Source organism: Pseudophryne corroboree, chromosome 8, assembly GCF_028390025.1.
Source record: "Pseudophryne corroboree isolate aPseCor3 chromosome 8, aPseCor3.hap2, whole genome shotgun sequence".
NCBI classification, from domain to species: Eukaryota; Metazoa; Chordata; class Amphibia; order Anura; family Myobatrachidae; genus Pseudophryne; species Pseudophryne corroboree.
The window spans coordinates 386,350,692-386,378,559 of NC_086451.1; the positions used below are offsets into that span (position 1 = coordinate 386,350,692).

Genomic DNA, 27,868 nt, shown 5'->3' on the forward strand with positions numbered 1-27,868 from the left:
AACTATTGGTGGATTCTCCCATGTACATGTCACAGAATCTGGAAACGGGTAACTAGACTTAAATCTGCGAGGTATAGAAAACCGTTTATCTGGAGCCTGTCGTGTTTCCACTAACATCTTATTAAGAGACTCCGACACAGGAAAACTTATTGGAGTTCTTTGTCGTTAAGTAAAGACAACCTGATCATTTGTGAGAGGCTCCTCAGTTTCTGTAAACTTCAGAGACTGACGCACCGCCCTGATGAGATTATCAATGCCGGAGCTGTTAAAATCCTCACCATCTGACTCCACTTCGCCCTCCTCACCCTCTTGTGCCGTGAGGTCTGGCATGGAATCGTCAGAATGCAACATAGCAGAAACTGGTAAATCATAAGACATATGAAATTTATCCCCTCTACCCAAAATGGATTTGGACCTTTCGCAAGGCTGAGAGGCTTCCGGTAGTTCTGGCGGTCTCACCCTAGACTCAGATCTTGCCGTTTCCCGCTCCTGTCGAGCGGCGGTCAATTCTGATTGCAACCCAGCCAGTACATTGGCTAGAATTTCCCAAGGAGGGTTCGGGGAGGAAATTGGCTTTAAAAACGGTTTTCTATACCTCGCAGAAATTGTATTCTGAACCGAATCCACAAAACATACTGTACATGTGGTAGATCCATCCGGTAACACACTGCTACAGGCTACAGACTTTGCAATTATGCTTTTTAGTTTTTGCTGGTGCCTTACTCATTATGGCGACAGACAATACAATACACAAAAAACAGACACTTGCACGACTCAGTAAAATAGTACTAAGGTGTCTCTATATATATATATCTGGGCAAGTGCAGTACACGTGGCCAGTACTATGTAATGTGATCCCAAATTCCCTCTAACACCCCTGTGCCTCCGGTGGAGTAGAGATGTAGTACTGGAACGTTCTGGAATCACAGAGGAAGACACAGGAAGCATGGTTAAAAATGGCTGCCATGCTCTCACATAGAATCACAGTGCAGTTACTATGAAAGCCTGTGTAAATACCCCTGCAGCCTAGCATCTGCTGTTGCTGCAGGTTTATCTGATGCCGCTGTATTGCCCCCTTCTACTGCCCCTCTGTTATCTATTTATTGCCCCCCTCCGTGAGGTAATGCCCCCTCTTCCCCCTGCATGCTCTTTCAGATGCAGAGCGGTGGGCAGCGCAGCGTGTGGGGCCGCCAGCGGGAGCCAGGTATCGGGCGCAATGACAGAAAGACAGAGAGCGGGGATCGTGAAGTGCTGTGAGCAGCGGGAGCCGGGTATCGAGCGCTGTGAGCAGCGGGAGTACAGCGGTGGGGGCCGGAGCAGCGTGAGCGGGCAGAGCAGCGGCGGCGGCGGGCGTCTGCAGAGGGATCCCGGTGCATAACAATGTCCCCACACCTCGGGGCGGCAGCGAGAGCTGACCGTCCCGTTCACATACCTTCACTCCTGCAGCGTGTGATGAGGCTCCGACGGGGCTTCTGTACAAGCGCCGGCCAGCCTGTGCAGGAGGATCTGTGTGTGGCTGTGAGGGAGCTCATTCAGTGAGGACCGACACGCCACTGCTGCTATCAGCAGCTTGCACTATCCCTGACCCTGCCTTTTGGAAGGGGGAAAGGGATGTAAAAATTTTTTTAAAAATCTTAAAACAAAAATTCAAAAGAATTGTGGACCCAGCCACAAACGACCTGTTGCTACTTCGAGCACAGAAAAAACACTGAGGTACTCGGGGATATGGAGGGGTGGAGTGTTCTAAATTTAAATATTCAGTGCCCTGTTCCTACGGAAACCGTCCATATCCCAAGAGTACTCCAGTGACCCCTAGTGGATGAAAAAGAAAATCCTTGTGATGACCAGTAACTACCCAGTTGGGCAAGTACTGGAACGCTACTGGCTTATGTGCATGTAGTTTCTTTGGGGTCTATTTACTAAGCGTTGGATTGAGATAAAGTACCAGCCAATCAGCTCCTGTCATTTTTGACATGGAAGTTAGGAGCTGATTGGCTGGTACTTTATCTCCATCTGCTTTATCTCCACCCAAGGCTTAGTAAATAGACCCCTATGTCTCATTAATAGAAAGCAGGACAGCAACAGCCATCCACCAAATCAACACAAGGTGCCACACAGCCAGATTTTGTCCAATGAGCCAAGAGCCTGTATGTGGCCAGCATAGGCCAATCTTCCCGAAATATAGCAATATTATCAACTTATATAAATGCACTGCTAGATAATGGCAAATGTGCTGGAGGTTAAATAACACTTCTGGAATCATGTCTCTTTTTCGGCAAGTTACCACTTAATCCTACAATACCATCAATGTTGTAGTTAGGTCTATCACAGTTTGGGGTGCAGGGTTAAAATAAGAATTTACTTACCGATAATTCTATTTCTCGTAGTCCGTAGTGGATGCTGGGACTTCCGTAAGGACCATGGGGAATAGCGGCTCCGCAGGAGACTGGGCACAAAAGTAAAAGCTTTAGACTAGCTGGTGTGCACTGTCTCCTCCCCCTATGACCCTCCTCCAAGCCTCAGTTAGGATACTGTGCCCGGACGAGCGTACATAATAAGGAAGGATTTTGAATCCCGGGTAAGACTCATACCAGCCACACCAATCACACCGTACAACCTGTGATCTGAACCCAGTTAACAGTATGATAAACGTAGGAGCCTCTGAAAAGATGGCTCACAACAATAAACAACCCGATTTTTTTGTAACAATAACTATATACAAGTATTGCAGACAATCCGCACTTGGGATGGGCGCCCAGCATCCACTACGGACTACGAGAAATAGAATTATCGGTAAGTAAATTCTTATTTTCTCTGACGTCCTAGTGGATGCTGGGACTTCCGTAAGGACCATGGGGATTATACCAAAGCTCCCAAACGGGCGGGAGAGTGCGGATGACTCTGCAGCACCGAATGAGAGAACTCCAGGTCCTCCTCAGCCAGGGTATCGAATTTGTAAAATTTTGCAAACGTGTTTGCCCCTGACCAAGTAGCTGCTCGGCAAAGTTGTAAAGCCGAGACCCCTCGGGCAGCCGCCCAAGATGAGCCCACTTTCCTTGTGGAATGGGCTTTAACAGATTTTGGCTGTGGCAGTCCTGCCACAGAATGTGCAAGCTGAATTGTACTACAAATCCAACGAGCAATCGTCTGCTTAGAAGCAGGAGCACCCAGCTTGTTGGGTGCATACAGGATAAACAGCGAGTCAGATTTTCTGACTCCAGCCGTCCTGGAAACATATATTTTCAGGGCCCTGACTACGTCCAACAACTTGGAGTCCTCCAAGTCCCTAGTAGCCGCAGGCACCACAATAGGTTGGTTCATGTGAAACGCTGAAACCACCTTAGGGAGAAATTGAGGACGAGTCCTCAATTCTGCCCTGTCTGAATGAAAAATTAGGTAAGGGCTTTTATATGACAAAGCCGCCAATTCTGAGACACGCCTGGCTGACGCCAGAGCTAACAGCATGACCACCTTCCATGTGAGATATCTTAATTCCACAGTGGTGAGTGGTTTAAACCAATGTGATTTTAGGAACCCTAAAACTACATTGAGATCCCAAGGTGCCACTGGTGGCACAAAAGGAGGCTGTATATGCAGTACCCCCTTGACAAACGTCTGAACTGATCAGGGTAGGGATGACTTCATCTGGAATGCCTTTTTCCATCAGGATCCGGCGTTCAACCGCCATGCCGTCAAACGCAGCCGCGGTAAGTCTTGGAACAGACAAGGTCCCTGCTGGAGCAGGTCCTTTCTTAGAGGTAGAGGCCACGGGTCCTCCGTGAGCATCTCTTGCAGTTCCGGGTACCAAGTTCTTCTTGGCCAATCCGGAGCCACGAGTATAGTTCTTACTCCTCTCCTTCTTATGATTCTCAGTACTTTGGGTATGAGAGGCAGAGGAGGGAACACATACACCGACTGGTACACCCACGGTGTTACCAGAGCGTCCACCGCTATTGCCTGAGGGTCCCTTGACCTGGCGCAATATCTGTCCAGTTTTTTGTTGAGACGGGACGCCATCATGTCCACCTTTGGTTTTTCCCAACGGTTTACAATCACTTGGAAGACTTCTGGGTGAAGTCCCCACTCCCCCGGGTGGAGGTCGTGTCTGCTGAGGAAGTCTGCTTCCCAGTTGTCCACTCCCGGAATGAACACTGCTGACAGTGCCACCACATGATTTTCCGCCCAGCGGAGAATCCTTGCAGCTTCTGCCATTGCCCTCCTGCTTCTTGTGCCGCCCTGTCTGTTGACGTGGGCGACTGCCGTGATGTTGTCCGATTGGATCAATACCGACTGACCCTGAAGCAGAGGCCTTGCTTGACTTAGGGCATTGTAAATGGCCCTTAGTTCCAGAATATTTATGTGAAGAGACGTTTCCATGCTTGACCAGAAGCCCTGGAAATTTCTTCCCTGTGTGACTGCTCCCCAGCCTCTCAGACTGGCATCCGTGGTCACCAGCATCCAATCCTGAATGCCGAATCTGCGGCCCTCTAGAAGATGAGCACTCTGTAACCACCACAGGAGAGACACCCTTGTCCTTGGAGATAGGGTTATCCGCTGATGCATCTGAAGATGCTATCCGGACCATTTGTCCAGCAGATCCCACTGAAAAGTTCTTGCATGGAATCTTCCGAATGGAATTGCTTCGTAAGAAGCCACCATTTTTCCCAGGACTCTCGTGCATTGATGCACTGACACTTGGCCTGGTTTTAGGAGGTTCCTGACTAGCTCGGATAACTCCCTGGCCTTCTCCTCCGGGAGAAACACCTTTTTCTGGACTGTGTCCAGAATAATCCCCAGGAACAGTAGACGTGTTGTTGGAATCAGCTGTGATTTTGGGATATTTAGAATCCACCCGTGCTGACGTAGCACTACCTGAGACAGTGCTACTCCGAACTCTGTTTCCTGGATCTTGCCCTTATCAGGAGATCGTCCAAGTAAGGGATAATTAAGACGCCTTTTCTTCGAAGAAGAATCATCATTTCGGCCATTACCTTGGTAAAGACCCGGGGTGCCGTGGACAATCCAAACGGCAGCGTCTGAAACTGATAATGACAGTTTTGAACCACAAACCTGAGGTACCCCTGGTGAGAAGGGAAGATTGGGACATGGAGATAAGCATCTTTGATGTCCAGAGATACCATATAGTCCCCTTCTTCCAGGTTCGCTATCACTGCTCTGAGTGATTCCATCTTGAATTTGTACCTTTTAATGTAAGTGTTCAAGGATTTTAGATTTAAAATTGGTCTCACCGAGCCGTCCGGCTTCGGTACCACAAACAGCGTGGAATAATACCCCTTTCCCTGTTGTAGGAGGGGTACCTTGATTATCACCTGCTGGGAATACAGCTTGTGAATAGCTTCCAATACTGCCTCCCTGTCGGAGGGAGACGTTGGAAGAGCAGACTTCAGGAATCGGCGAGGGGGAGACGTCTCGAATTCCAATTTGTACCCCTGTGATACTACCTGCAGGATCCAGGGGTCCACTTGCGAGTGAGCCCACTGCGCGTTGAAATTTTTGAGACGGGCCCCCACCGTGCCTGAGTCCGCTTGTAAAGCCCCAGCGTCATGCTGAAGACTTGGCAGAAGCGGGGGAGGGCTTCTGCTCCTGGGAAGAGGCTGCCTGGTGCAGTCTTTTTCCCCTTCCTCTGCCCCTGGGCAGAAATGAGTGGCCTTTTGCCCGCTTGTTCTTATAGGAACGAAAGGACTGAGTTTGAAAAGACGGTGTCTTTTTCTGCTGAGAGGTGACCTGGGGTAAAAAGGTGGACTTTCCAGCCGTTGCCGTGGCCACCAGGTCTGATAGACCGACCCCAAATAACTCCTCCTCTTTATACGGCAATACTTCCATATGTCGTTTGGAATCTGCATCACCTGACCACTGTCGCGTCCATAACGCCCTTCTGGCAGAAATGGACATCGCACTCACTCTTGATGCCAGGGTGCAAATATCCCTCTGTGCATCTCGCATATATAGTAATGCATCCTTTAAATGCTCTATAGTTAATAAAATACTGTCCCTATCCAGGGTATCAATATTTTCAGTCAGGGAATCCGACCAAGCCACTCCAGCACTGCACATCCAGGCTGAGGCGATTGCTGGTCGCAGTATAACACCAGTATGTGTGTATATACCTTTTAGGATATTTTCCAGCCTTCTATCAGCTGGTTCCTTGAGGGCGGCCGTATCAGGAGACGGTAACGCCACTTGTTTTGATAAGCGTGTGAGCGCCTTATCTACCCTAAGGGGGTGTTTCCCAACGTGCCCTAACCTCTGGCGGGAAAGGGTATAGTGCCAATAATTTGTTAGAAATCAGCAGTTTTTTATCGGGGGAAACCCACGCTTTATCACACACCTCATTTAATTCCTCTGATTCAGGAAAAACTACTGGTAGTTTTTTCACACCCCACATAATACCCTTTTTTGTGGTACTTGTAGTGTCAGAAATGTTCAATGCCTCCTTCATTGCCGTGATCATGTAACGTGTGGCCCTACTGGACATTACGTTTGTCTCCTCACCGTCGACACTGGATTCAGTATCCGTGTCTGGGTCTGTGTCGACCATCTGAGGTAACGGGCGTTTTAGCGCCCCTGACGGTGTCTGAGACGCCTGAACAGGCACTAACTGATTTGCCGGCTGTCTCATGTCATCAACAGTTTTTTGCAAAGTGCTGACATTGTCACGTAATTCTTTAAATACGACCATCCAGTCAGGTGTCGACTCCCTAGGGGGTGATATCACTAACACAGGCAATTGCTCTGCTTCCACATCATTTTCCTCCTCATACATGTCGACACAATCGTACCGACACCCAGCACACACACAGGGAATGCTCTGATAGAGGACAGGACCCCACTAGCACTTTGGGGAGACAGAGGGAGAGTTTGCCAGCACACACCAGAGCGCTATATATATATATACAGGGATAACCTTACATAAGTGTTACTCCCTGTTATAGCTGCTGTATTTATATATTAGCTGCCAATAGTGCCCCCCCCCCCCCCCCTCTGTTTTACCCTGTTTCTGTAGTGCAGGACTGTAGGGGAGAGTCAGGGAGCCGTCCTTCCAGCGGAGCTGTGAAAGAAAATGGCGCTTGTGTGCTGAGGAGAAAGGCTCCGCCCCCTTCACGGCGGCCTTTTCTCCCGCTTTTTTCAGGAAAACTGGCAGGGGTTAAATGCATCCATATAGCCCAGGAGCTATATGTGATGCATTTCTTTAGCCATATAAGGTTTTTACAGTGTTTTATTGCGTCTCAGGGCGCTCCCCCCCAGCGCCTTGCACCCTCAGTGACCGGAGTGTGAAGTGTGCTGAGAGCAATGGCGCACAGCTGCAGTGCTGTGCGCTACCTTATTTGAAGACAGGAACGTCTTCTGCCGCCGATTTCTCCGGACCTCTTCGCTCTTCTGGCTCTGTAAGGGGGCCGGCGGCGCGGCTCCGGGACCCATCCAGGCTGAACCTGTGATCGTCCCTCTGGAGCTAATGTCCAGTAGCCAAGAAGCCCAATCCACTCTGCACGCAGGTGAGTTCGCTTCTTCTCCCCTTAGTCCCACGATGCAGTGAGCCTGTTGCCAGCAGGACTCACTGAAAATAAAAAACCTATTTAAACTTTTACTTCTAAGCAGCTCAGGAGAGCCACCTAGCATGCACCCTTCTCGTTCGGGCACAAAAATCTAACTGAGGCTTGGAGGAGGGTCATAGGGGGAGGAGCCAGTGCACACCAGCTAGTCTAAAGCTTTTACTTTTGTGCCCAGTCTCCTGCGGAGCCGCTATTCCCCATGGTCCTTACGGAAGTCCCAGCATCCACTAGGACGTCAGAGAAATATAAAAAAAAATAAAAAAAAAATGGTTTGGGTAGCTTACAATATATATACAGTTATTCCTTACAGAAATAGCACCGCACCCAATGCAAAGGATCTTGGGACCTAACAAAGGGGTTGTGAAATCGCATGTGGACCCACTGCCCGAGGGCTCACATTCCCTGCACTCACCTTGGCAATGATGACTTCTTTACGCAAGATCTTCATAGCATAGTAACGACCTGTTGCCTTTTCTCGGACCAGGATTACCTTCCCGAATGTTCCTTTTCCAAGCAACTTCAGATAGTCAAAATCATTCATCGTCTGAAGACACCGTTTCCAATTTAAAATAAAAAGGGAAAACTCAATGAGTATGATAATCATATGGGGGTCTTCATCTTCAGCTAAACTTAACTTACTTAGGTTGTACAAGTCCTCTTACGACCTTTGCTAAATACATCAATGTAGGTATAACAAGTCCTTCTATGACACAAACAAGATGGTTCTTTAAATCTGTGTATATAACATACACACACAGTTGTAGGTGCCAAATTGTAGGTGTCTAAATGCAAAGAAGCTAACAACCTGTGCAGTACACAGTTACTGTTTATTTGTGAACAGATGTATAAAATGAGGGGGTAGTATGGTATGCCGGCGGTCGGGCTCCCGGCGACCAGCATACCGGAGCCGGAATCCCGACCGCCAGCACACTGACAGGTGGGCGAGCGCAAATGAGCCCCTTGCGGCCTCGCTGCGCTCGCCACGCTGCGCTCGCCACGCTGCGGGGAAATGGTGGCGCGCCACGCTATCTATACTCTCTGCAGGGAGGTGTTTAACCTCCAAGAGGGAGAAAAGATGTCAGTATGCCGGCGGTCGGGATTCCGGCGCCAGTATGGTGGTTGCAGGGAGCCGGCAACCTGAAGACCACCCATAAAATGAGATAGCCTTTGCCCTTCTCTCATACACCACAAGTTTGGGATTTTCTCCTAGTATTCAAATCCAAGGCCTGTAAAGTCACTCTACAGCCATAAATCGGTCATTCCTGCAAATACTATATGACATAGTTGAGGGAAAGTCTTAACTCACTGTCTTGCTGAAATGTTGAACCTTTTTGCCTTTCATTTTCTACTCTCTGGCAATGCCTATTCCAGTCAATGCTACTTTTACCGTAAAGTACAGCAGAACCACTCCAATGATTAATGGTTGGCAAATTTTATCTACTCTTCAAATGCTTCCACCTGGTTTTCTCTAAATATATATTTGAAGTTGAGGCCAAAAAAAATTAAATTTTTGTTTTCTCAGTCCACAGTAAAGATAACTCCGTACGTCACACAAGGACTTCTGTGATAAGACTGTAGGAAAAGTTCCATTCTGGCGACTGCTGCCAGTAGCACATTCTGCATGACCATCCAGTGTACGTACAGCTCTATTTGGCACTTCTCTGGGTGCTCCAGCTCTTGTTTTCACTTAATTTCCATTTCTAAATGATGATTCTGACAGTGGAAAATCCAAGCTGGAAGTGTTTAGACATCAGGGGTCATTCCGAGATGACCGTAGCTGTGCTAAACTTAGCACAGCTACGATCATTCACACTGACATGCGGGGGGACGCCCAGCACAGAGCTATCCCGCCCCACGTCAGTGTCGGGCCCCCCGCAGAAGTGCAAAAGCATCGCACAGCGGCGATGCCTTTGCACTTCAAGAGTAGCTCCCGACCAGCGCAGCTTTAGCGTGCTGGCCGGGAGCTACTCATCGCTCCCCGTCACGCAGCCGCTGCGGCCCGCCCACCGTTCGGACCGCGCCCACGAAGCAGCCGGTCCACAACCCCCCCCCCCTACCCGCGACCGCCTTTGCCTGTCAATCAGGCAGAGGCGATCGTATCGGCCCGACGGCCTTCTGGCATGCGCCGGCGCACTGCGGCACCGGTGCAGTTCTGACCCGATCGCACCGCTGTGATAAACTGCAGCGTGCGATCGGGTCAGAATGACCCCCATTGTCGTGATCCATCACATTATCTGATCCCATTTAAAAATTTAAAAAATAAAAATGCCCTTTTTGCTACCCTATTTGCGGCTGTTAGATTAGAGATTCATAACGCTTTGTCCAATACGGAACGTTATCTGGCTAGAATTATTGCAGGGGATCCTCCAATTATGTTGTGATTTGTTGTCAACCGGCCTTGGTGGAAGTGGCAGGGGTGGTAAGGAGCCGGTACAGGCACTATTAATTTTTTTTTGTTTTTTGTTATTTTGGTTTACACATGTTCGAGTCTATAATACAATGGTATTTCATTGGATGACTCCTGTGGTTTCTATGCAATGCTAATTTTTTGATTGGCATTATTTTTCTACTGTGATAGATATCGTCTTTAAATGTATGACTCAATTGTATTCTAAATGTAACTTTAACCTATTTATCTCTATGACATTTGCTATGCCCGATCTGCATGTAATTGTATGTATTACACATGGCGCTTCAATAAAAACAGTTAAAAAACTAAAATTAAAATAAAAAGATTCCCTTGCCAGATGCCTTCTTAAGCAATTCCTATAGACTGGAAGATTGCGAGCAGGGCCTTCCTACCTCTATGTCGGTCTGTTTTTGCCCAGTTTTGTTCTAATTGTAAAGCGCAATGGAATATGCTGCACTATATAATAAACTGTAAATAAATAATTCCTATCACCTTTCTTCAAAAGAATTTGACACCTCTGTGGACGACAGGTAGACAGTGGGGGTAATTCTGAGTTGATCGCAGCAGGAATTTAGTTAGCAATTGGGCAAAACCATGTGCACTGCAGGGGAGGCAGATATAACATGTGCAGAGAGAGTTAGATTTGGGTGGGTTATTTTGTTTCTGTGCAGGGTAAATACTGGCTGCTTTATTTTTACACTGCAATTTAGATTTCAGATTGAACACACCCCACCCAAATCTAACTCTCTCTGCACATGTTATATCTGCCCCCCCTGCAGTGCACATGGTTTTGCCCAACTGCTAACAAAGTTCCTGCTGCGATCAACTCAGAATTACCCCCAGTACCAGCTACACAGGCACCCCTGCTGGCTAGAGTGCACATACATTTCCTTTTACAATCCAAATGTCCCCTGACTCCGTTCATTCACCTGGAGTTAATTACAGGCTTGTAATTTGTTAAACAGTTTGAAAGAACATTTTTGATAGAGAATATACAAGGATACAACATACAGTTTGAATAATACCATATTTTTTTACTAAGACTATAAATTTGCCCAAGTCCCAGATCTTAGGCTTCAAACAGAATGAAGTAATTAAGGGTCCCCCTGTTTGTTTGACCAGGAAAACCCTGGGGATAGGCACATGAAGAACTTTCATATACCTAAGCCCAAGCAATAAATTCTGGTTTTCAAATGGTTAAAAAAAAACTCCAAGGGTGGGGGCCAAGGTGCAGGACTGGAGATAAATCCTAAGGAGAGTCCGGTGTGACTTGTTCTGTACCGACCGCAGAACTACCATTGGTGCAATGAACCTGCTGCACCAATGGTAGTTCTGCCTCTGTATTTAAAGATTTGAAGAAGGCTGTACCTTCTTCCTCAACTGACTATACCTATATATAAAACTTACCACTTTGGGCCGCCCCTTGGACACTGCCACATCCATCTCTTCGGTGCTTGGTGTGTCACTAGGAGAGCCACACTTGAAATCCATGGTCTCCTCTTCCTCAGTCTCCTGGTTCTTCAAACTGTTGGCAACGGTTTGTATCGCTCTCATCCACTCCTCTCTGCAATATTAGAAGTAAGAGATGCATATAATGGCAGCAGATTCACGCAGAACAACCTCACATGGTGCCCGGAACATGGGCTACACAAGACATTCCAACAATAAAGCAGCAAATTCTAGGGCCAAAATTCCAACATTGGCAAATCAATTAATCTGCAAGTACTAAAGCCAGTCATCAAAAATCAACACTGGTGTTGGATTGGAGGAAAGACTGGGTAATTACAGAGTAACCATATTTAATCGCGTCCTATTACCTTTCCTCTGGGGTGTCCACATGAAAAGTTCGCTCAATAACCGTAGTCCACTGCAAGCATCGTATCACAAAAGTGTTGGCCCGGGGACGCTCTGTCTTCATGAGCTGACATTCTATGGACATTACAGAGGGTCATAACACAGCGTAGTGGCATGTACATGCTCAGTAAGTGAAGTAACAAACACAGGCACTTACCTCCTACAGAGAAGTTGTTGAGGGGAGGCAGTGCTAGGCTGTTTTCTGACGAGTCTGGCTTTTCCTTATACCCAATGAATGAGCCATCACTCTTCAGAAGAAAGTATCTGGGTCTCCAGGTCTTTATGTATTCACCTATGGAGGGAAAGACACAGGTGCACCTCAATAATCAGAGAATAACTGGAGACCAGGCACTAGTGGGTAACAATGCTAAGCCTAGTGATAAATCAGCCTGAAACCATTTCTAAATTGATATAACCATACTGCCAGCTGAGAGCCATAACCCACTTTTCATGCCGGCAGCATAAACCCATGCCATGTACTCCACACAGTGCAGTAAGCATAGTCCCCATGTAGGGACACAAGACCACGCAGTGTAAGTAGTAGGACAACTACAACGCCAGCATAAATCCATGTATTGCAAAATTCCCATTGCCAGTATAAGAGCGATACTGCATCATGCGGTACAATGGCATACCATGGCCACCAGAAAATGTACAGCTAGATATACTGTGTGCAGCTCTGGAGACCATATCTCCAGAAGGATATAAATACAAAGAAGGGCAACTAAAATGGTGCATGGCCTACATCACAAAACTTACCCGGAAAGGCTAAAAGATCTTACTTAACATGTATAGTTTGGAGGAGAGAAGGGAAAGGGGGGACATGATACAAACTTTCAAATATACCAAGGGTCTTAAAGTCCAGGAGGTAAACATTCTTCAAAGGAAGAGAAGTATTAGAACTCGAGGACATACACTGAAACTGGAGGGAGGCAGGTTCAGGGGAAATTTAAGGAAAATTAATTCACATAAAGGGTAGTGGATAAGTGGAATAGCCTCCCATCAAAGGTGGTAGACAGCAGAGCAATTTAAACATGCTTGGGATAGGCATATGAATATCCTTACAAAGAATTAAGGTTCAAAAAGGGTTGAGATTACCTAAAGGATAAAAAAAAAAGGGGCAGACTAGATGGGCCAAGTGGTTCTTATCTGCCGTCAAATTCTATGTTTAGATACCCACTGTTAATATCTAATGATACCACATTACTTACAGTGTAATAACTTTTGTATTAACAAACATATGCCAAGCACGGCACACAATGCATACAGCATAACATCAGCACAGCCCTACAATGCACTTGTGCAGAGAACCAGGTTATAGATTTTCTTCACTTCAGCATTATTTGTTTATAAACAAAGCAACTTTCCCCTTTAATTAGTGTTGCAGGTGAAACGGAACCTGACGTAAGTAAAAGGTTAATGTTACAGTAGGTAATTCAACACAGCTTTCCAGAAATAGCTTCTAATCAGGGAGCTAATTTTACCAGCTGTCTATCAGGGGCAGCTACGTTTCTCCTCCATACTATCCGCCTGCACAGCGATCAGCCACTGCTGGGATCACAGAGTACTCCAAGTTAGTATACACTGCAATCGTTACCACCAGTGACGTTCAATGGCTCAGTCCTCCGAGAAACTCACACAACACCACTTATACATACACAGCCTGAGGACTATTGCGTGCCAAATGACATATTTGGTTGTTTGACAAAGCATTCTGTAAGTAATCTGGAAATAGCAACTTACATCGGTCATAAGGACAGTCCTTTCTAGGACCAAGACACAATGGTGGGGCAGCAGTAGTGTGACGGATGCATATGGATCTCACTACTACAGTGATTTACCCTTCTAGTAGTGCATGTGTAAACTACGCGATGATATGGCAAGGCAGTCTTCTGCAATTTACCTAACTCTCATGTCACGCAGATGCACTGATTGGATATTGTGACACAAGGCATGTCATATGTGATTCCCCCCCACCGTTATTGTTAGACAAAGAGCAGCTAGTTTCTGAGAAAAAACGATTGATTAGCCTTCGGCTGCTTTAGCAACAGGTATGTCCAGCCAATACATCACTGCATAACCTATACAGCCATAGGCAATGTTCTGAAGTTACACCGTGTTTTATGTTGTTTACCGGCAGGAAAAAGCAAACAAAACACTAGAGAGGAAGTGACAGGACCCCTCCCATTGTACAGAGACAGCTCCTAGCAGATAACAGCTCTGTGTGTGTTGTAATTAGTACAGGACACGGCTTCAGAGAGGGGCAGCAGGACACAAGAAGACACGGAGACCAGAACACACTACATAACAGATGGCGTAATACGGGATGCAGCCTAGAACCTAGGGGGACCCCCAGAGACGCTAGCCATGCTTGCAGGGATATGGTTTCATCTTCACACGTAGGATGGTCACAACACAAAGTGGATAAACTATTGTGCCACGTCTATTGTGGCAGCAGGGTCATCAGTGCCAAGCTCAGCACTCACATGTAACGATACTGGTAGTAATGGTAACCCCTACTACATGAAAGCTACACAAACACACACGAGTAATGTGCCCCCATCAGAGAACACTGTCACACAGCATTCAGTGCCCTGTGAGGCTGCAGGAAAGAGAGGGGCCTCGGAGGTGCGGAGGTGTGGTTTTTATTAGGATTCTGCTTGTGGTATTTTAGGAATGCAGAGAGGTCAGGCAGGGTTACATGAAATCACAGGATGCCCCCAAGCACAGGGTATAGCAGCGATCTTCCACCCAACAGCTGCACAATAAGACACCACCAGCTTTAGGTTTGCGGATTGATGCAGTCGGGTAGAAGTGGGGCAGAGAGTGATAGAAACATGTAACATTACTGAACAGAACTATTTCTACTTTACTTTGTCTTTCATTCCAATTTCTCCTAAGGAAAGACCTACACTTTTAAAGGGTTATAAATGTCCATCTTCTTCTATTAATTGCCTTTTTTCTTGCTATTTTGATAGTAACATACTACTTCCTGCAGTGCAATATTGTCCAAACAACCCTACAGAGTGTAATAACAGCTTGCTCCAACACTGGGCCTGATTCAGAGATGTTGTATATCTGATGACTAACGTACATATCTGATGCCTGTGTAGGGTCCGCTCTGCGCATGTGCAGAACAGGTCCTGCGCTGTCGCATGAAGTGCCCTCTGAGCTATTGCCTTGCAGGCTACAGCTGTTTGGGAGAGGAGGTTTAGGCAGGAGGAGGGAGGTTAGCGTTCGGGTGTAGGGCCGGGAAGTTTAGGGTTAGGTTTAGGCACACAGAAGGGAAGGTTAGACACTAAGCGGGAGGGTTATGTTTAGACAGCGAGGAATGGAGGGTTAGGCACCACCGGGGAGGGGTTAGGGACCACCGGGGAGGGGTTAGGGTTAGGCACCTCCGGGGAGGGGTTAGGGTTAGGCACCTCCAGGGAGGGGTTAAGGTACTTTACAGGAGGCTGTCGATATTCTGATGGGCGGGATGCCGCTGTCTATTCTGAATGCCGGAACTCGCCAATCGGGAATTCATACTGAATCCAGCAGCTGTACGAACTGAGGGGGTCATTCAGTTCTGATCGCTGCTGTGCGTTTTCGCATTGCGGGTGATCAGGTCATAACAGCGCATGCACCGCAATGCGCACGCGCATCGGACAACAACGGGTATCGCCGGTCAGCAATGGGATGTTGCAAAAAATCAGTTGGCACGGGCATTCGCAGTTGCCAATGGCTGCCAGACCGTCCAATCCTACGTCACAGTCATAGTAGCCAGACCGTCCAATCCTACGTTACATACACAGATGCCACACCGTCCAATCCTACGTTACAGACAAAGTAGCCAGACCGTCCAATCCTACGTTACAGACACAGATGCCACACCATCCAATACATGTTACAGACAGTAGCCGGACCGTCCAATACTTGTTACAGACAGTAGCCAGACCGTCCAATACTTGTTACAGACAGTAGCCAGACCGTCCAATACTTGTTACAGACAGTAGCCAGACCGTCCAATCCTATGATACAGTCACAGATGTAAGACCGTCCATTTCTACGTTCCAGTCATAGTAGCCATACTGTCCAATCCTACGATACAATTACAGGGGCCAGACTGTCAAATCCATGTTACAGATAAAAATGCCAGCCCGTCCGATACTACAATAAACTCACAGTAGTCAGACCGGACATATCAATGTTACAGTCACAATAGCATTAGCAGGCAGTAAAATCCAATGTTACAGTCATAGAAGCTAAAGTGTACCATCAAATGTTGTAGTCACAGAAGCCAAACTACAGTATACAATACGGTGTTACAGTGACAGTACAATACAAATGGTAGTCACAGAAGTCAGACAGTAAAATTCAACGTTACAGTCACAGCAGCCAGGTTACACAACTCAATGTTAAGCATTACAAAAACATTATACAACGTGGCAATAATGGAAACGGGATACTCATGAATCAGACACTTTTCTGGCTAGAAAAGTGCTAGCATTTGCATCACTCACATTGCTCCATGCAGAACATTTTTTTCAGAAGTTTGATTTTTTCAGAAAATTAAAAAAAAATAATTCTTCTTAGGCCGGGTACGAATTAGAACTATATGTAATCTATCCGATGGTCGGGACAAATTCCCTTCGCCCTGGACTATCCGAGATTGACCACACACACTGTGCGATGCAATGAACGATGGAACGATATCTTGTTCTGTCCTTCTTTGAACTGCACCACCTCACATACAAAATCTTCTGGTTGGCCGTGCTACACGACCAATCAGAAGATATCATGTGCGCCCGGGCGAGCACATGCAGTCCGATGTGCCCATTAATGACACATTTTGCAGATTATTGTGAAAGGGTGTTCCTGGCCTTAGAGGCTTCTTTTTTCTTTTAGTTTTTTTTTTTTTAATCTTTGTGTGCCTAGAACACTAACATTTTTAACACGATAAGAAATGTTCTATTTTATATAACATTAGTGTGTATGCCCCAGCAAGAGAGTACATTTCTGTTTTTCCATGTGTCCCAACATCCTATGGGGGAGATGTACTAAGCAGTAAAAAGAGTGGAGAAGTGAGCCAGTGGAGAAGTTACCCATCGTAACCAATCAGCATTGAAGTAACATCTATAATTTGCATACTATAAAATTATACAGAGCAGCAGATTGGTTGCCATGGGCAACTTCTCCACTGGCTCACTTCTCCACTCTTTTCACTGCTTAGTACACCTCCCCCTATGGGGTCTATTTACTAAGCCTTGGGTGGAGATAAAGTGGACGGAGATAACGTACCAGGCAATCAGCGCCTGTCATTTTTCAAACATAGCCTGTGACATGGTAGTTGGAAGCTGATTTGCTGGTACTTTATATCCGTCCACTTTGTCTCCATCTAAAGGCCCATACACACTGGGCGATTTTGAGCTGAAAGCAGGTCACTTTTGGTGTGTTGAGCTGCTTTCAGCTCAAAGCCGGCCAGTGTGTATGGCCAAACGATGAGCGGTGATGCGCACTCACGCTTCATCGCTGGCGGCCGCCGTTCATCTACTGGTATTACTTGTAGAACACAGGTTCTCAAACTCGGTCCCCCACACAGTGCATGTTTTGCAGGTCTCCTCACAGAATCACAAGTGACATAAATAGCTCCACCTGTGGACCTTTTAAAATGGGTCAGTGAGTAATTAATACACCTGTGCACTTGCTGGGTTACCTACAAAACATGCACTGTGTGGGGTCCTGAGGACCGAGTTTGAGAACCCCTGCTGTAGAAGAACGGCGGGGTGAGCGGCTTTCCATAGCGTCCTGCTATAGAAAGCCACTAACCCCCGCTGACATCGCTGGGCAGTGGGGAAAAACGCTCAGTGTATATGCACTGAGCACTTTTCAGGCCAGTGATGTCAGCGATCATCGCTATGCATACATGCTGGGCAAAAACGCCCAAGGTGTATGGACCTTTAGGCTTAGTAAATAGATCCCTATCTCTCTTATTTAGACCATTTTCACACTTCAGTTGGAATAACAGGAAAACAATGAGATTTATTTTCTCATAGGCTGCACTGCATTTCTTCTTTATAAGTCAAGTCTGCTAAGTACCAAATACTTTTAAGACGCTATCCCCAGATGCCGTTTCTATAAAACAAACAGCCTTCATGAAATAGAATGAACTCATAACCTGTCCCCATTTACACCTCTGGCCAAGTACTGTTACTACTGTGGGTGATGCGTGCGCTTTGTATAGCAGGACTGAGTGCCAGTGAACAGGAAGACCAACATGGGAATCATCGCCATGCTTCTAACTTGTACAGCGTATATTATCTCTAGCACAAATTCACATGATAAAGTCCAGTCTTCACTCACCTCTCTTCTGCAGCCAGCCTTCCTTAACCACCATTACTTCATTCATGGTGATTAAAAGACTGAGGCCAAAGCGTGATCAATCAGCTTTCTGAGGGGGAAGGGATTAGACAATTTGCCAGGTCTGTAAAGAAACGAAAAAAAAGAGACAGACAAGTCATCGAAGCAAGGTCATTAAATTTGTTAGTGCAACACATAGTTTGCTTTTCAAATGTGAAGTTTTCCCCAATCCAGCAGGAGACAATGGGGGTCATTCCGAGTTGATCACTCGTAGCCGATTTTCGCAACGGAGCGATTACGGCTAAAATGCGCATGGTACGCAGTGCGCATGCGCTAAGTATTTTAACACAAAACTTAGCAGATTTACTCACGTCCGAACGAAGAATTTTTATCGTTGAAGTGATCGGAGTGTGATTGACAGGAAGTGGGTGTTTCTGGGCGGAAACTGGCCGTTTTCTGGGAGTGTGCGGAAAAACGCAGGCGTGCCAAGAAAAAACGCAGGAGTGTCTGGAGAAATGGGGGGAGTGGCTGGCCGAACGCAGGGCGTGTTTGTGACGTCAAACCAGGAACGAAACGGCCTGAGCTGATCGCAATCTGTGAGTAGGTCTGGAGCTACTCAGAAACTGCTAATAATTTTCCATTCGCAATTCTGCTAATCTTTCGTTCGCTATTCTGCTAAGCTAAGATACACTCCCAGAGGGCGGCGGCCTAGCGTGTGCAATGCTGCTAAAATCTGCTAGCGAGCGATCAACTCGAATGACCCCCAATGTACACTCAGAAAAAAAAAATTCAAAATATCCCCCCCCCCCCCCAATATAGATCTTTGCGGAATTTAAAGGTGCAATAAAAAGGCACTAGGGAGCCTCCGTACCAGATTGCCTTAAAATAAACTGGGAATTTGTTTACAATGATTCATGACCTGTTTGGTGTCACAACACACCTGCGCACACTGATAACACAAGATTCAAGACAAAAAAAGTGTTTTTTTGTTGTTTTTACTCAATGTGAATGATTGTGATGCACAATAAAACTATACCATACACACTGGCCGAGTTTGAGCTCAAAGTAGCTCAAAACACCAAAAGTGAGCTACTTTGAGCTCAAAATCGGCTAGTGTGTATGGGCCTTTGCTCAGGGTGCGATTCAATTGCTTACAAGGTGGCGGCCACGAGGTGGCGTCTGATGGCAGCAATTAAATTGTTCTGCCATTTGAGTGTAACCACCGTCGGCACAGACATATCTGCTCATAGACTCCAGAGGCGGCATGCAGAAGTGTCACGTTTGGGCACCCAAGTGGGACTTTATGCGCTGCAGGCACTATTTTAGTCTGTGTCATGATCTGTAACAATGTGGTTAATGTATAAAAAATTTGATACATTTAGAATTGGAAAAGTTCAAAATAAAACCCCGAAAAGTCTAATTTAATGAAAACAAAGACGCTAAATAAAAATCGAAAAAACTTACATACATTCAAACGATACTTAAAAAATGCAAAAAGTATAGAAAAGTGAAATTTATCTATTTTTTCAAATAACTGTTGATATATCAGGCACAGTAGCATCAGAATGGGGGGGTGGGTGGGGGTGGCAAGGGGGCAGCTCGCCCCTCGCAGAAATGAGGGAGGCGCCGATCCACTGTCTGTAGTAGAGGAGCGGCAGACGGTCATGTGAAATATCGCTGCCGCACTTTACAGCTATGTGCTTTACAGCTTTACATCGCACTGTCTCACTGTGTGTGGTCCCGGACTCCTCGATGGTGCCACCTCCTCCCAACACAGTGGTTCTGCCAGGAACACCCCTGCAGCCACGGATGATGTAGCGGAAGGGGGGTAGACCAAGCCTGGCCCAGCCTGCTCTGCCCCTACACCCTGCTTGCCCTGGCCGGCTGCCGGTGGCAGTGCCGCGATTTGCGGGTATTTAGGGAGCGGAGCCTAATGAAGTTAAGTGCCCACCCCCATAAAACACCTGTTCTGTACTGTAGTATGGTAGTGCATCTCCGGCTGCCTTCCCCTTTCTTTCTCTCTCTCCTCCCTCTCCCCTACCCCTCCCTGTCTCCTCTCTCTGAGGGCGGGATGTACTAATATACATCGCCGCCCAACGCCACGATGTTAATCGCATAGGTATTGCGGAGGACAGCACTTCCGATAAGCGATGTCCTCCACGATCCCAGCGGCTGCCTGACTTCCGGGATTCTGCCCCGGGAATTAGTCTGCGCATGCGCAGGGTGACGGGGGCAGGAGCGAGGCTTGCTGGTAGTGACAGCGGCAGGGGGCAGGGAGGCCTTTTCAAGATTTTTCTACCCCAAAGTTCTGCTTTCGCCCCTGCCACACATCGTCCTGCATCACCCGCCTTGTCATTGCCTATCCTTCCCCATACCTCCCCCCCTCCTCCCAATGGCCACTACATTTTTGCCGGACTACTGCCTACAGCCTGGGAGCCCGCCAGAGCCCCTGCAGAACCGCTGCCTAGCTGGAGAGACAATGCAGCCTTCTCCCTGCGACCTCCAGGTTACTGCTCTCCTGGGCACTTCAGATTCTGCTGATGATGATATACCCCTCTCTCGCTCTCTCCTTCTCCATCTCTCTGTCTCCATGTATCTCTCTCTCCATGTGTCTTTCTCCAGGGTCTCTCTCTCTCTCTTCATGTCTCTCTCCATGGGGGATATCCTATTAACCCCGGTAATTTATCAGGGCTAATTGTCCCGCCGGGGGCTATCTAATTAGCCGATCTGCCTGCATGAGACATGGCTTATCAGGGATTTTGTTTCAACTGCCTCAGGCAGGCGAAGCAATATCCCCGGAAACAGCAGGCTGGTTCTACCGAAAACACACAGGTTTCACTGAACATGTGTGTTTTTTGGGAGAAAGGGCATATTTTTTTTTATTTTTTACAGGCGATCAATCTGGATAGCCTGCAAAAAAATAATAATAATCATGAGGCATCAGGAAAAATCGCAAAAAACATACTTTTTTCGGACCTGATGTTTTACCGGGGCTAATAGGATATCCTCCCATGTCTCTCTCTCTACATTTTTGTTATGAGGTATAACACACACAGGGGGCGACATTTAGTGATTTAGGGGCACCATGCTGATATTATATCTGACTTCCCCCCAAAATCTAAAAATGTTCTGACACCCCTGATTAGGCCCATTATCTGACTGCAAAATATTGTATTGCTTGAATTGTATGTTGTATGAATGTATATTCTTATGCAAAATATTTTTAATCTGTATGTCAAAATGCAATTCTGTAATTAACAGGGCAACGGATTGAACCTGCTAGGCTGTAAAGAAAATGTATGCTTACTACATACATCAGGGGGCCGTGTGTCAGCTACAAAGGACTTTGTAGCTTGTACACAGACTCCACGTCTGCCTAGGTGATAGAAAACGCTTAATAAGAGCATAAGGCCATGCAAATCTCTTTCCTATTTCTTATTAAGTGTTTTGTTAATTAAGCTTAAATCTCTTTCCTATTTCTTATTAAGTGTTTTGTAAATTAAGCTTTGGAAACATTTTTTGGACAAAATAAATCTTAATCTAGTGAATTCTCTGGGTTTCTTATTGAACTTGTTCGGCTCATGCTACTTGTTTTGTTTAAATATGAATAACTGTGTAAGTAGGTAGCAGCTAAGGACTGCCCAGTGTCATATCACTGAATGTCGCCTTGCCGGTGGCAGTTACCATGTCTGAGTAACCGCATGCGCTGACTAAACCGTAATTCCCTGACAGCGATTTTCAGATTCCCATACCTGGAGAATCAGCCGACCAGCAGTTTTTGGGCACTTAAAAAGCAATGAGCAACCGACTGGAGCAACAACTGAATTGCTCTGATGGGCGCCCATTACTTTGAACTCCCAAACACTTTATATTTGCCCTCTCTGAGACAGAAAGAAGTCCTCCAGGTAAAGAATATTACCTCACACCTCTTGCTCTGTGTTGAAGAAAGTATATTGTAATATAACTACAGATCTTTAGATTTTTTTTGAAGACGTTGTACATGACGTCTGTCACACAGGTTTCCTATTTGCTTTGCTTAAGCTGTTGCCAGTCTCTAACTAAACATCATTTGTAGACTGCTAAATGTGCCCACAATTACCAAGTTCCCTATTCGGTTAAAAACCCCTACAGAAAACAATGAAAAATAATAACCAAAAAAACATCCTGTTCTATAAACTAATTGTGTCAAAAGCAGAGAGTGATGGAATCTCTACTTCCACATCAGTAGCACAACATACAAAATAAGTGGAATAAACACTATAGTTATAAATTATTAGGCTGTTATAGCTTACATGTATTGGTTTAAAACAATGACTTTCCATTTAATATATCTAGCTGAAAAAAACCCCACACACATTTGTTAATATTTCATCATAACGGCGAGGTTCAGGTTAGAAGTCTGCCATTCTGCTACATTATTTAGATCACTTGCTATTTAGACTACCTGGACCATTCCCTCCAAATGCCATTTAGAGTTTCCTTCTCTACAACTGTTGGGCTTAGGACAACAAACACCATCTGATGCAATCATGCTGCAGGTATAAATGATAGTGTCACAGGGGAGATAAAATACATCTCATTTAAGTCTGTTGTAACGCATAAAAGTTGCAGTGGATGAGAGAAGCTGAAGTACAATATAATGCTATAATCACTGCAGAGTTGTGACGGAACAGACAATTGCTATTCCTTTGCAAGCAAAGCTTTGACAAATCTACAATGGTAGATAAAAAAATGTAGCAAGTAATTTCAGGGTCACAATAATAAAAAAATAAAAAAACATTTATTGCGCAAATAGCAGCCTAATTAGATAATTAGTTAATGATGACATTCTACTCTGATCAAGGACAAAAAAAAAAACCCTCAAACCCCCCCAATGAATAATGTCTTCTAAAAAATAAAATAAATAAAAATTAATTAATTTGTCTTTATGACACAAAATAAGCTTAATGGAGAAGAGAACTATGCACGAGGTGTATTTTTTAGGAACGAATGGACAGTGGAATACCGAGTAAACAGCTAAGTCTTGAGTATGTTTTTTGAAGGATTCTAGAGTAGAGACCTCTGGAACTGTATAGGGCAGCAGGTTCCACAGAGTCGGAGCCACAAACCTAAAAGCTCGACCCCGAAGTGAATTCAGGGAGATCCTAGGTACTGCTAATAGTCCTTCCTCTACAGATCGTAGTAAGCAAGCAGGGCAGTATGGAATCAGAAGCTGCTTTAAGAACCTTGGGCCCTGATTATGGTAGGCTTGAGAGTCAGTAAGTCAATCTTGAAATAGAGTCACCATCTTACGGGTAAGCCAGTGAAGACAGTAAAGGATGGGTGTTATGTGGCTGGAACAGGGCTGGTTGGTTAATAGCCTGGCAGCTGAATTTTGTACCATCTACAAGAAGGGCAATTCTTTTGCTGGGAGACCCAGGTAGAGAGCATTGCAGTAGTTTAGTTATGATGATACAAATGCATGTATGACTTAAGGCAGATCTTCTGAAGTACTTAAGTGAAAGTTCCTGGCTATGTTCCTCAGATGAAAGGATGAGGATTTGATTGTGGTTGATACCTGATGTTTCACTGTCAGGCCACTGTCCAGGACAACACCAAGATTCCACACTTGTTTAGTGCAATTCTAAACCCCCAAGCCTATGTCCTATTGGTGGCTAAGCTGTATATATCGGTAACAGGAGCCATATTCACACTATTAAAATATGATTCTGAGATGTAGATCAACACCACAAATATTGCTGGAAAATACTACAAGCGCTTCCCATGGCCAACTACCATTGTATTCTAAACCACATGATCGCTTCTACAGTATGTCACTGGGGCAAGTAAGGGACTAATACAAAACGGCTGTAAGAGGACAAAATGCTCAAATAAATCCATAGCATGTCAGTTATTTTCCGGTAAGAGGTGTGGTCACTGACAATATGCAGTAGGTGAACCCATCAACCTTTACAGAGGATTTATGATAACAAAAACTCAAGAGATCACAGAGAAAGGATGTGTCAGATAACGTGATGAGTAATGTATAAACAGAGCAGTTACTTAGTGTGTTATGGTGTGTAAAATGCATGCTTATCTACACATTAACAACAAGAGCCTGTGTACGTCTTGTTTCAGTCAAACTTGTTTGTTATTATAAATAATATTTTCCCAGCGGTGTACTTATTGTTCCACAATCTTGTCCCTCTACTATCCCGTCTAACAGCTTCTCTACTACAGATGTCAGCCTCACTGGTCTATACCTTACTAACAGAGGGGTCTATTCACGAAGTAGTAAAAAGTGTGAAGAAGTGAGCCAGTGGAGAAGTTGTCCATGGCAACCAATCAGCACTGAACTAACATTTATAATTTGCATAATATACAATTGTAAGGAGCAGCCGATTGGTTGCCATGGGCAACTTCGCCACAGGCTCACTTCTCCACTCTTTTCATTACTTCATGAATAAACTCCAGTGTTCCTTTTTCCATTTCATCACAAATGCAATACAGGCTCTTCGCTACAATAGAAAGAGCATGTGATGTTGTTATAGGAGATAATAGGATTTTAATTACCTACCGGTAAATCCTTTTCTCGAAGTCCGTAGAGGATACTGGGAATCCATTTAGTACCATGGGGTATAGACGGGTCCACTAGGAGCCTTAGGCACTTTAAGAATTTGATAGAGGGAGGAGCCAGCGCACACTATGTCCCTCCTACCAGACTCAGTCTAGGAAACTGTGCCCAAGGAGACAGACATACTTTGAGAGAAGGAATAATAATATAATAATAGATAATAAAAGTGGTGAGATTACGAACCACCACAACCAGAACAAGAGGAAAGCCATGCTAACTAAACTTGAAAAATGAACAGCAACAGCTGAACAAACTAGAATACTTAACCAAGTAACAGTACAGGAAGAACGAAGCACTGGGCGGGCGCCCAGTATCCTCTACGGACTACGAGAGAAGGATTTACTGGTAGGTAATTCAAATCCTATTTCCTCTTAATTCCTAGAGGATACTGGGAATCCATTTAGTACCATGGGGAAGTACCAAAGCTCCCAAAACGGGTGGAAGAGTGCTGAGGTTCCTGAAGAACTGATTGACCAAACTGAAGGTCCTCAGAAGCCAAAGTATTGAACGTGCAGAACTTTGCAAATGTGTTCGAACCTGACCAAGTAGCTGCTCGACAGAGCTGTAAAGCAGACACACCCTGGGCAGCCGCCCAAGACGAAGTGGCATGCCTACTGTGGAATAAGCATACTGGATAGTGAGTTTGATCCAGCGTGCAATAGACTGCTTTGAAGCAGGACACACAATTTTATTGGGATCATAGAGAACGAACAGCAAGTAGGATTTTCTGTGACGAGCTGTTCTCTTTACATAACCTTCAAAGCCCTCACAGCATTCAAAGACTTTGAAGTAGCAGAGGTATCCGTCACAGCCGGAACCGCAATAGGTTGGTTGATGTAAAAAGCGGACACCACCTTAGGAAGAAATTGCTGACGAGTTCTGAGTTCAGCTCTGTCCTCATGAAAAATGAAGTAGGGACTCGTGAGACAATGCCCCTAGTTCCGACACACGTCTTGCTGAGGCCAAGGCCAATAGTGTAACGGTCTTTCACGTAAGGTACTTTACTTCAACCTCCTGTAACGGTTCAAACCAGTCCGATTAAAGGAACTGCAGCACCAAATTGAGATCCCAAGGTGCCATTGGAGGCACAAAGGGAGGCTGGATATGCAGAACACCTTTCAAGAACGTCTGGACCTCAGGTAGAGAAGCCAATTGTTTCTGAAAGAGAATAGAGAAAGCCGAATTCTGGACTTTAATGGAACCTAGGCGTAGGCCTACATCCACTCCCGACTGCAGAAAAAGCAGGAGACGTCCCAGATGAAATTCCACCGCAGAATATTGTCTACTTTCATACCAAGAGACATACTTCTTCCATATCTGGTGGTAATGTTTAGACGTTACCCCTTTCCTGGCTTAGATCATAGTCGGGATGACCTTGTCAGGAATCCCTCTCCTGGCTAGGATCAGCCATTCAACCTCCTGGCATGATGTTGTCCAGATGTCACTAAAAATTTTTAGTCAGGCTCCCACCTGCCGGTCTTCCAGGCATCGCGGTCCACAGTCATGCTGAATGCTTTGAGGAAGCAGAACTTGAGCTCTGTTCCTGTGAACCTGCAGTTGCTGGTTTTCGTGATTTACCTCTAGCGCCCCTGGTGGCTGTAGAAGAACCTCTTGTTTTGCCCTTAAACTTGGCAGTCCGAAAGGACTGTAAATTTGAAGCTGAATAAGCTTTCCTGGCTGGGGGAGTTGCAGAAGGAAGATACGTGGACTTACCCACAGTAGCTTTGGAGATCAATTTGTCTAGTTCATCTCCAAATAAGGCCTCTCCTGTGAAGAGGAGGCCTTCCACGCCTTTCCTGGAGTCCGCATCGGCAGTCCACTGGCGTAGCCATAAGCCTCTGCGTGCTGACACTGCCATAACAGTGGTGCGTGCATTAAGCAAACCTATTTCTTTTATGGCTTCCACCATAAAATTTGTCCTGTATATGTTGCAGGAGTAAAACAATCTCCCCCTTAGGCAAGGTACCTAACCCCTCAATTAGGTTACCCGACCATTTTGCGATGGCCTTAACAATCCACCCACATGCTATAGTGGGTCTCTATGCCACCCCAGCAGCTATATACAAAGATTTTAGTGTATTCTCAATTCTACGATCAGCCGTGTCATTTAGGGAGAGCATGCATTAGGGACAGGCAATACAATTTTCCGTGACAGCCTGGATACTGATGCATCCACTATCAGTGGATTTTCCCATTTTTTTCTATCCTCAGGAGGAAAAGGAAAAGAGGATATCAACCTTTTAGGGATTTGAAATTTCCTATCAGGATTAACCCACGGTTCTTTAAACAGGGTACTTCGTTCCTTTGACACCGGAAAAGCGGCTGAGGATTTCTTTCTTATATTAAAATAAAAGATTCCGGAGTCTCTTCTGTTACCTTATCAGGGATATGCAGAACCTCTCTAATAGCTTCTATGAGAACCTCTATTCCCTGTGACAGAGTATCCTCCCCCTCCTCCATGTCTGACCCACCATGTCGCAAACTAAGTACCCAGATTGGGGACTTAGGTGGTCATTCCGAGTTGTTCGCTCGTTGATGATTTTCGCAATGCTGCGATTTGTTGCTAAATGCGCATGGTTCGCAGCGCGCATGCGCTTAGTTATTTAACTAAAAACTTCACAGTTTTGCTGTTCGTGCGACGCTTTTCAGTCGCACTGCTGATCAGTGAGTGATTGACAGGAATAGGGCGTTTCTGGGTGGTAACTGAGCGTTTTCCAGGAGTGTGCTAAAAAACGCAGGTGTGTCAGGGATAAACGCAGGAGTGGCTGGAGAAACGGGGGAGTGGCTGGAGAAACGGGGGAGTGGCTGGCCGAACGTAGGGCGTGCTTGTGACGTTAAACCAGGAACTAAATGGACCGAGCTGATCGCAATCTAGGAGTAGGTCTGGAGCTACTCAGAAACTGTAAGAAAAATAAGAATTTACTTACCGATAATTCTATTTCTCGTAGTCCGTAGTGGATGCTGGGGACTCCGTCAGGACCATGGGGTCTAGCGGCTCCGCAGGAGACAGGGCACAATAATAAAAGCTTTAGGATCAGGTGGTGTGCACTGGCTCCTCCCCCTATGACCCTCCTCCAAGCC

General features: G+C 45.9%; 1 protein-coding gene across 2 annotated transcripts in view; it reads right to left on the reverse strand.

Moving 5' to 3' along the window:
• AKT2 (AKT serine/threonine kinase 2) overlaps window positions 1–27,868 on the reverse strand; it is a 125,645-nt gene that overhangs the window by 27,680 nt on the left and 70,097 nt on the right. For both annotated transcript variants that reach the window (XM_063937669.1, XM_063937670.1), the window contains 5 exons: window positions 18,178–18,298; window positions 11,993–12,127; window positions 11,799–11,910; window positions 11,389–11,545; window positions 7,984–8,115 (listed from right to left, as the gene is read on the reverse strand). In XM_063937669.1, the coding sequence (XP_063793739.1) occupies window positions 7,984–8,115; window positions 11,389–11,545; window positions 11,799–11,910; window positions 11,993–12,127; window positions 18,178–18,223 (582 nt within the window). In that variant the 5' untranslated portion in view covers window positions 18,224–18,298. The remainder of the gene's footprint in view (window positions 1–7,983; window positions 8,116–11,388; window positions 11,546–11,798; window positions 11,911–11,992; window positions 12,128–18,177; window positions 18,299–27,868) is intronic.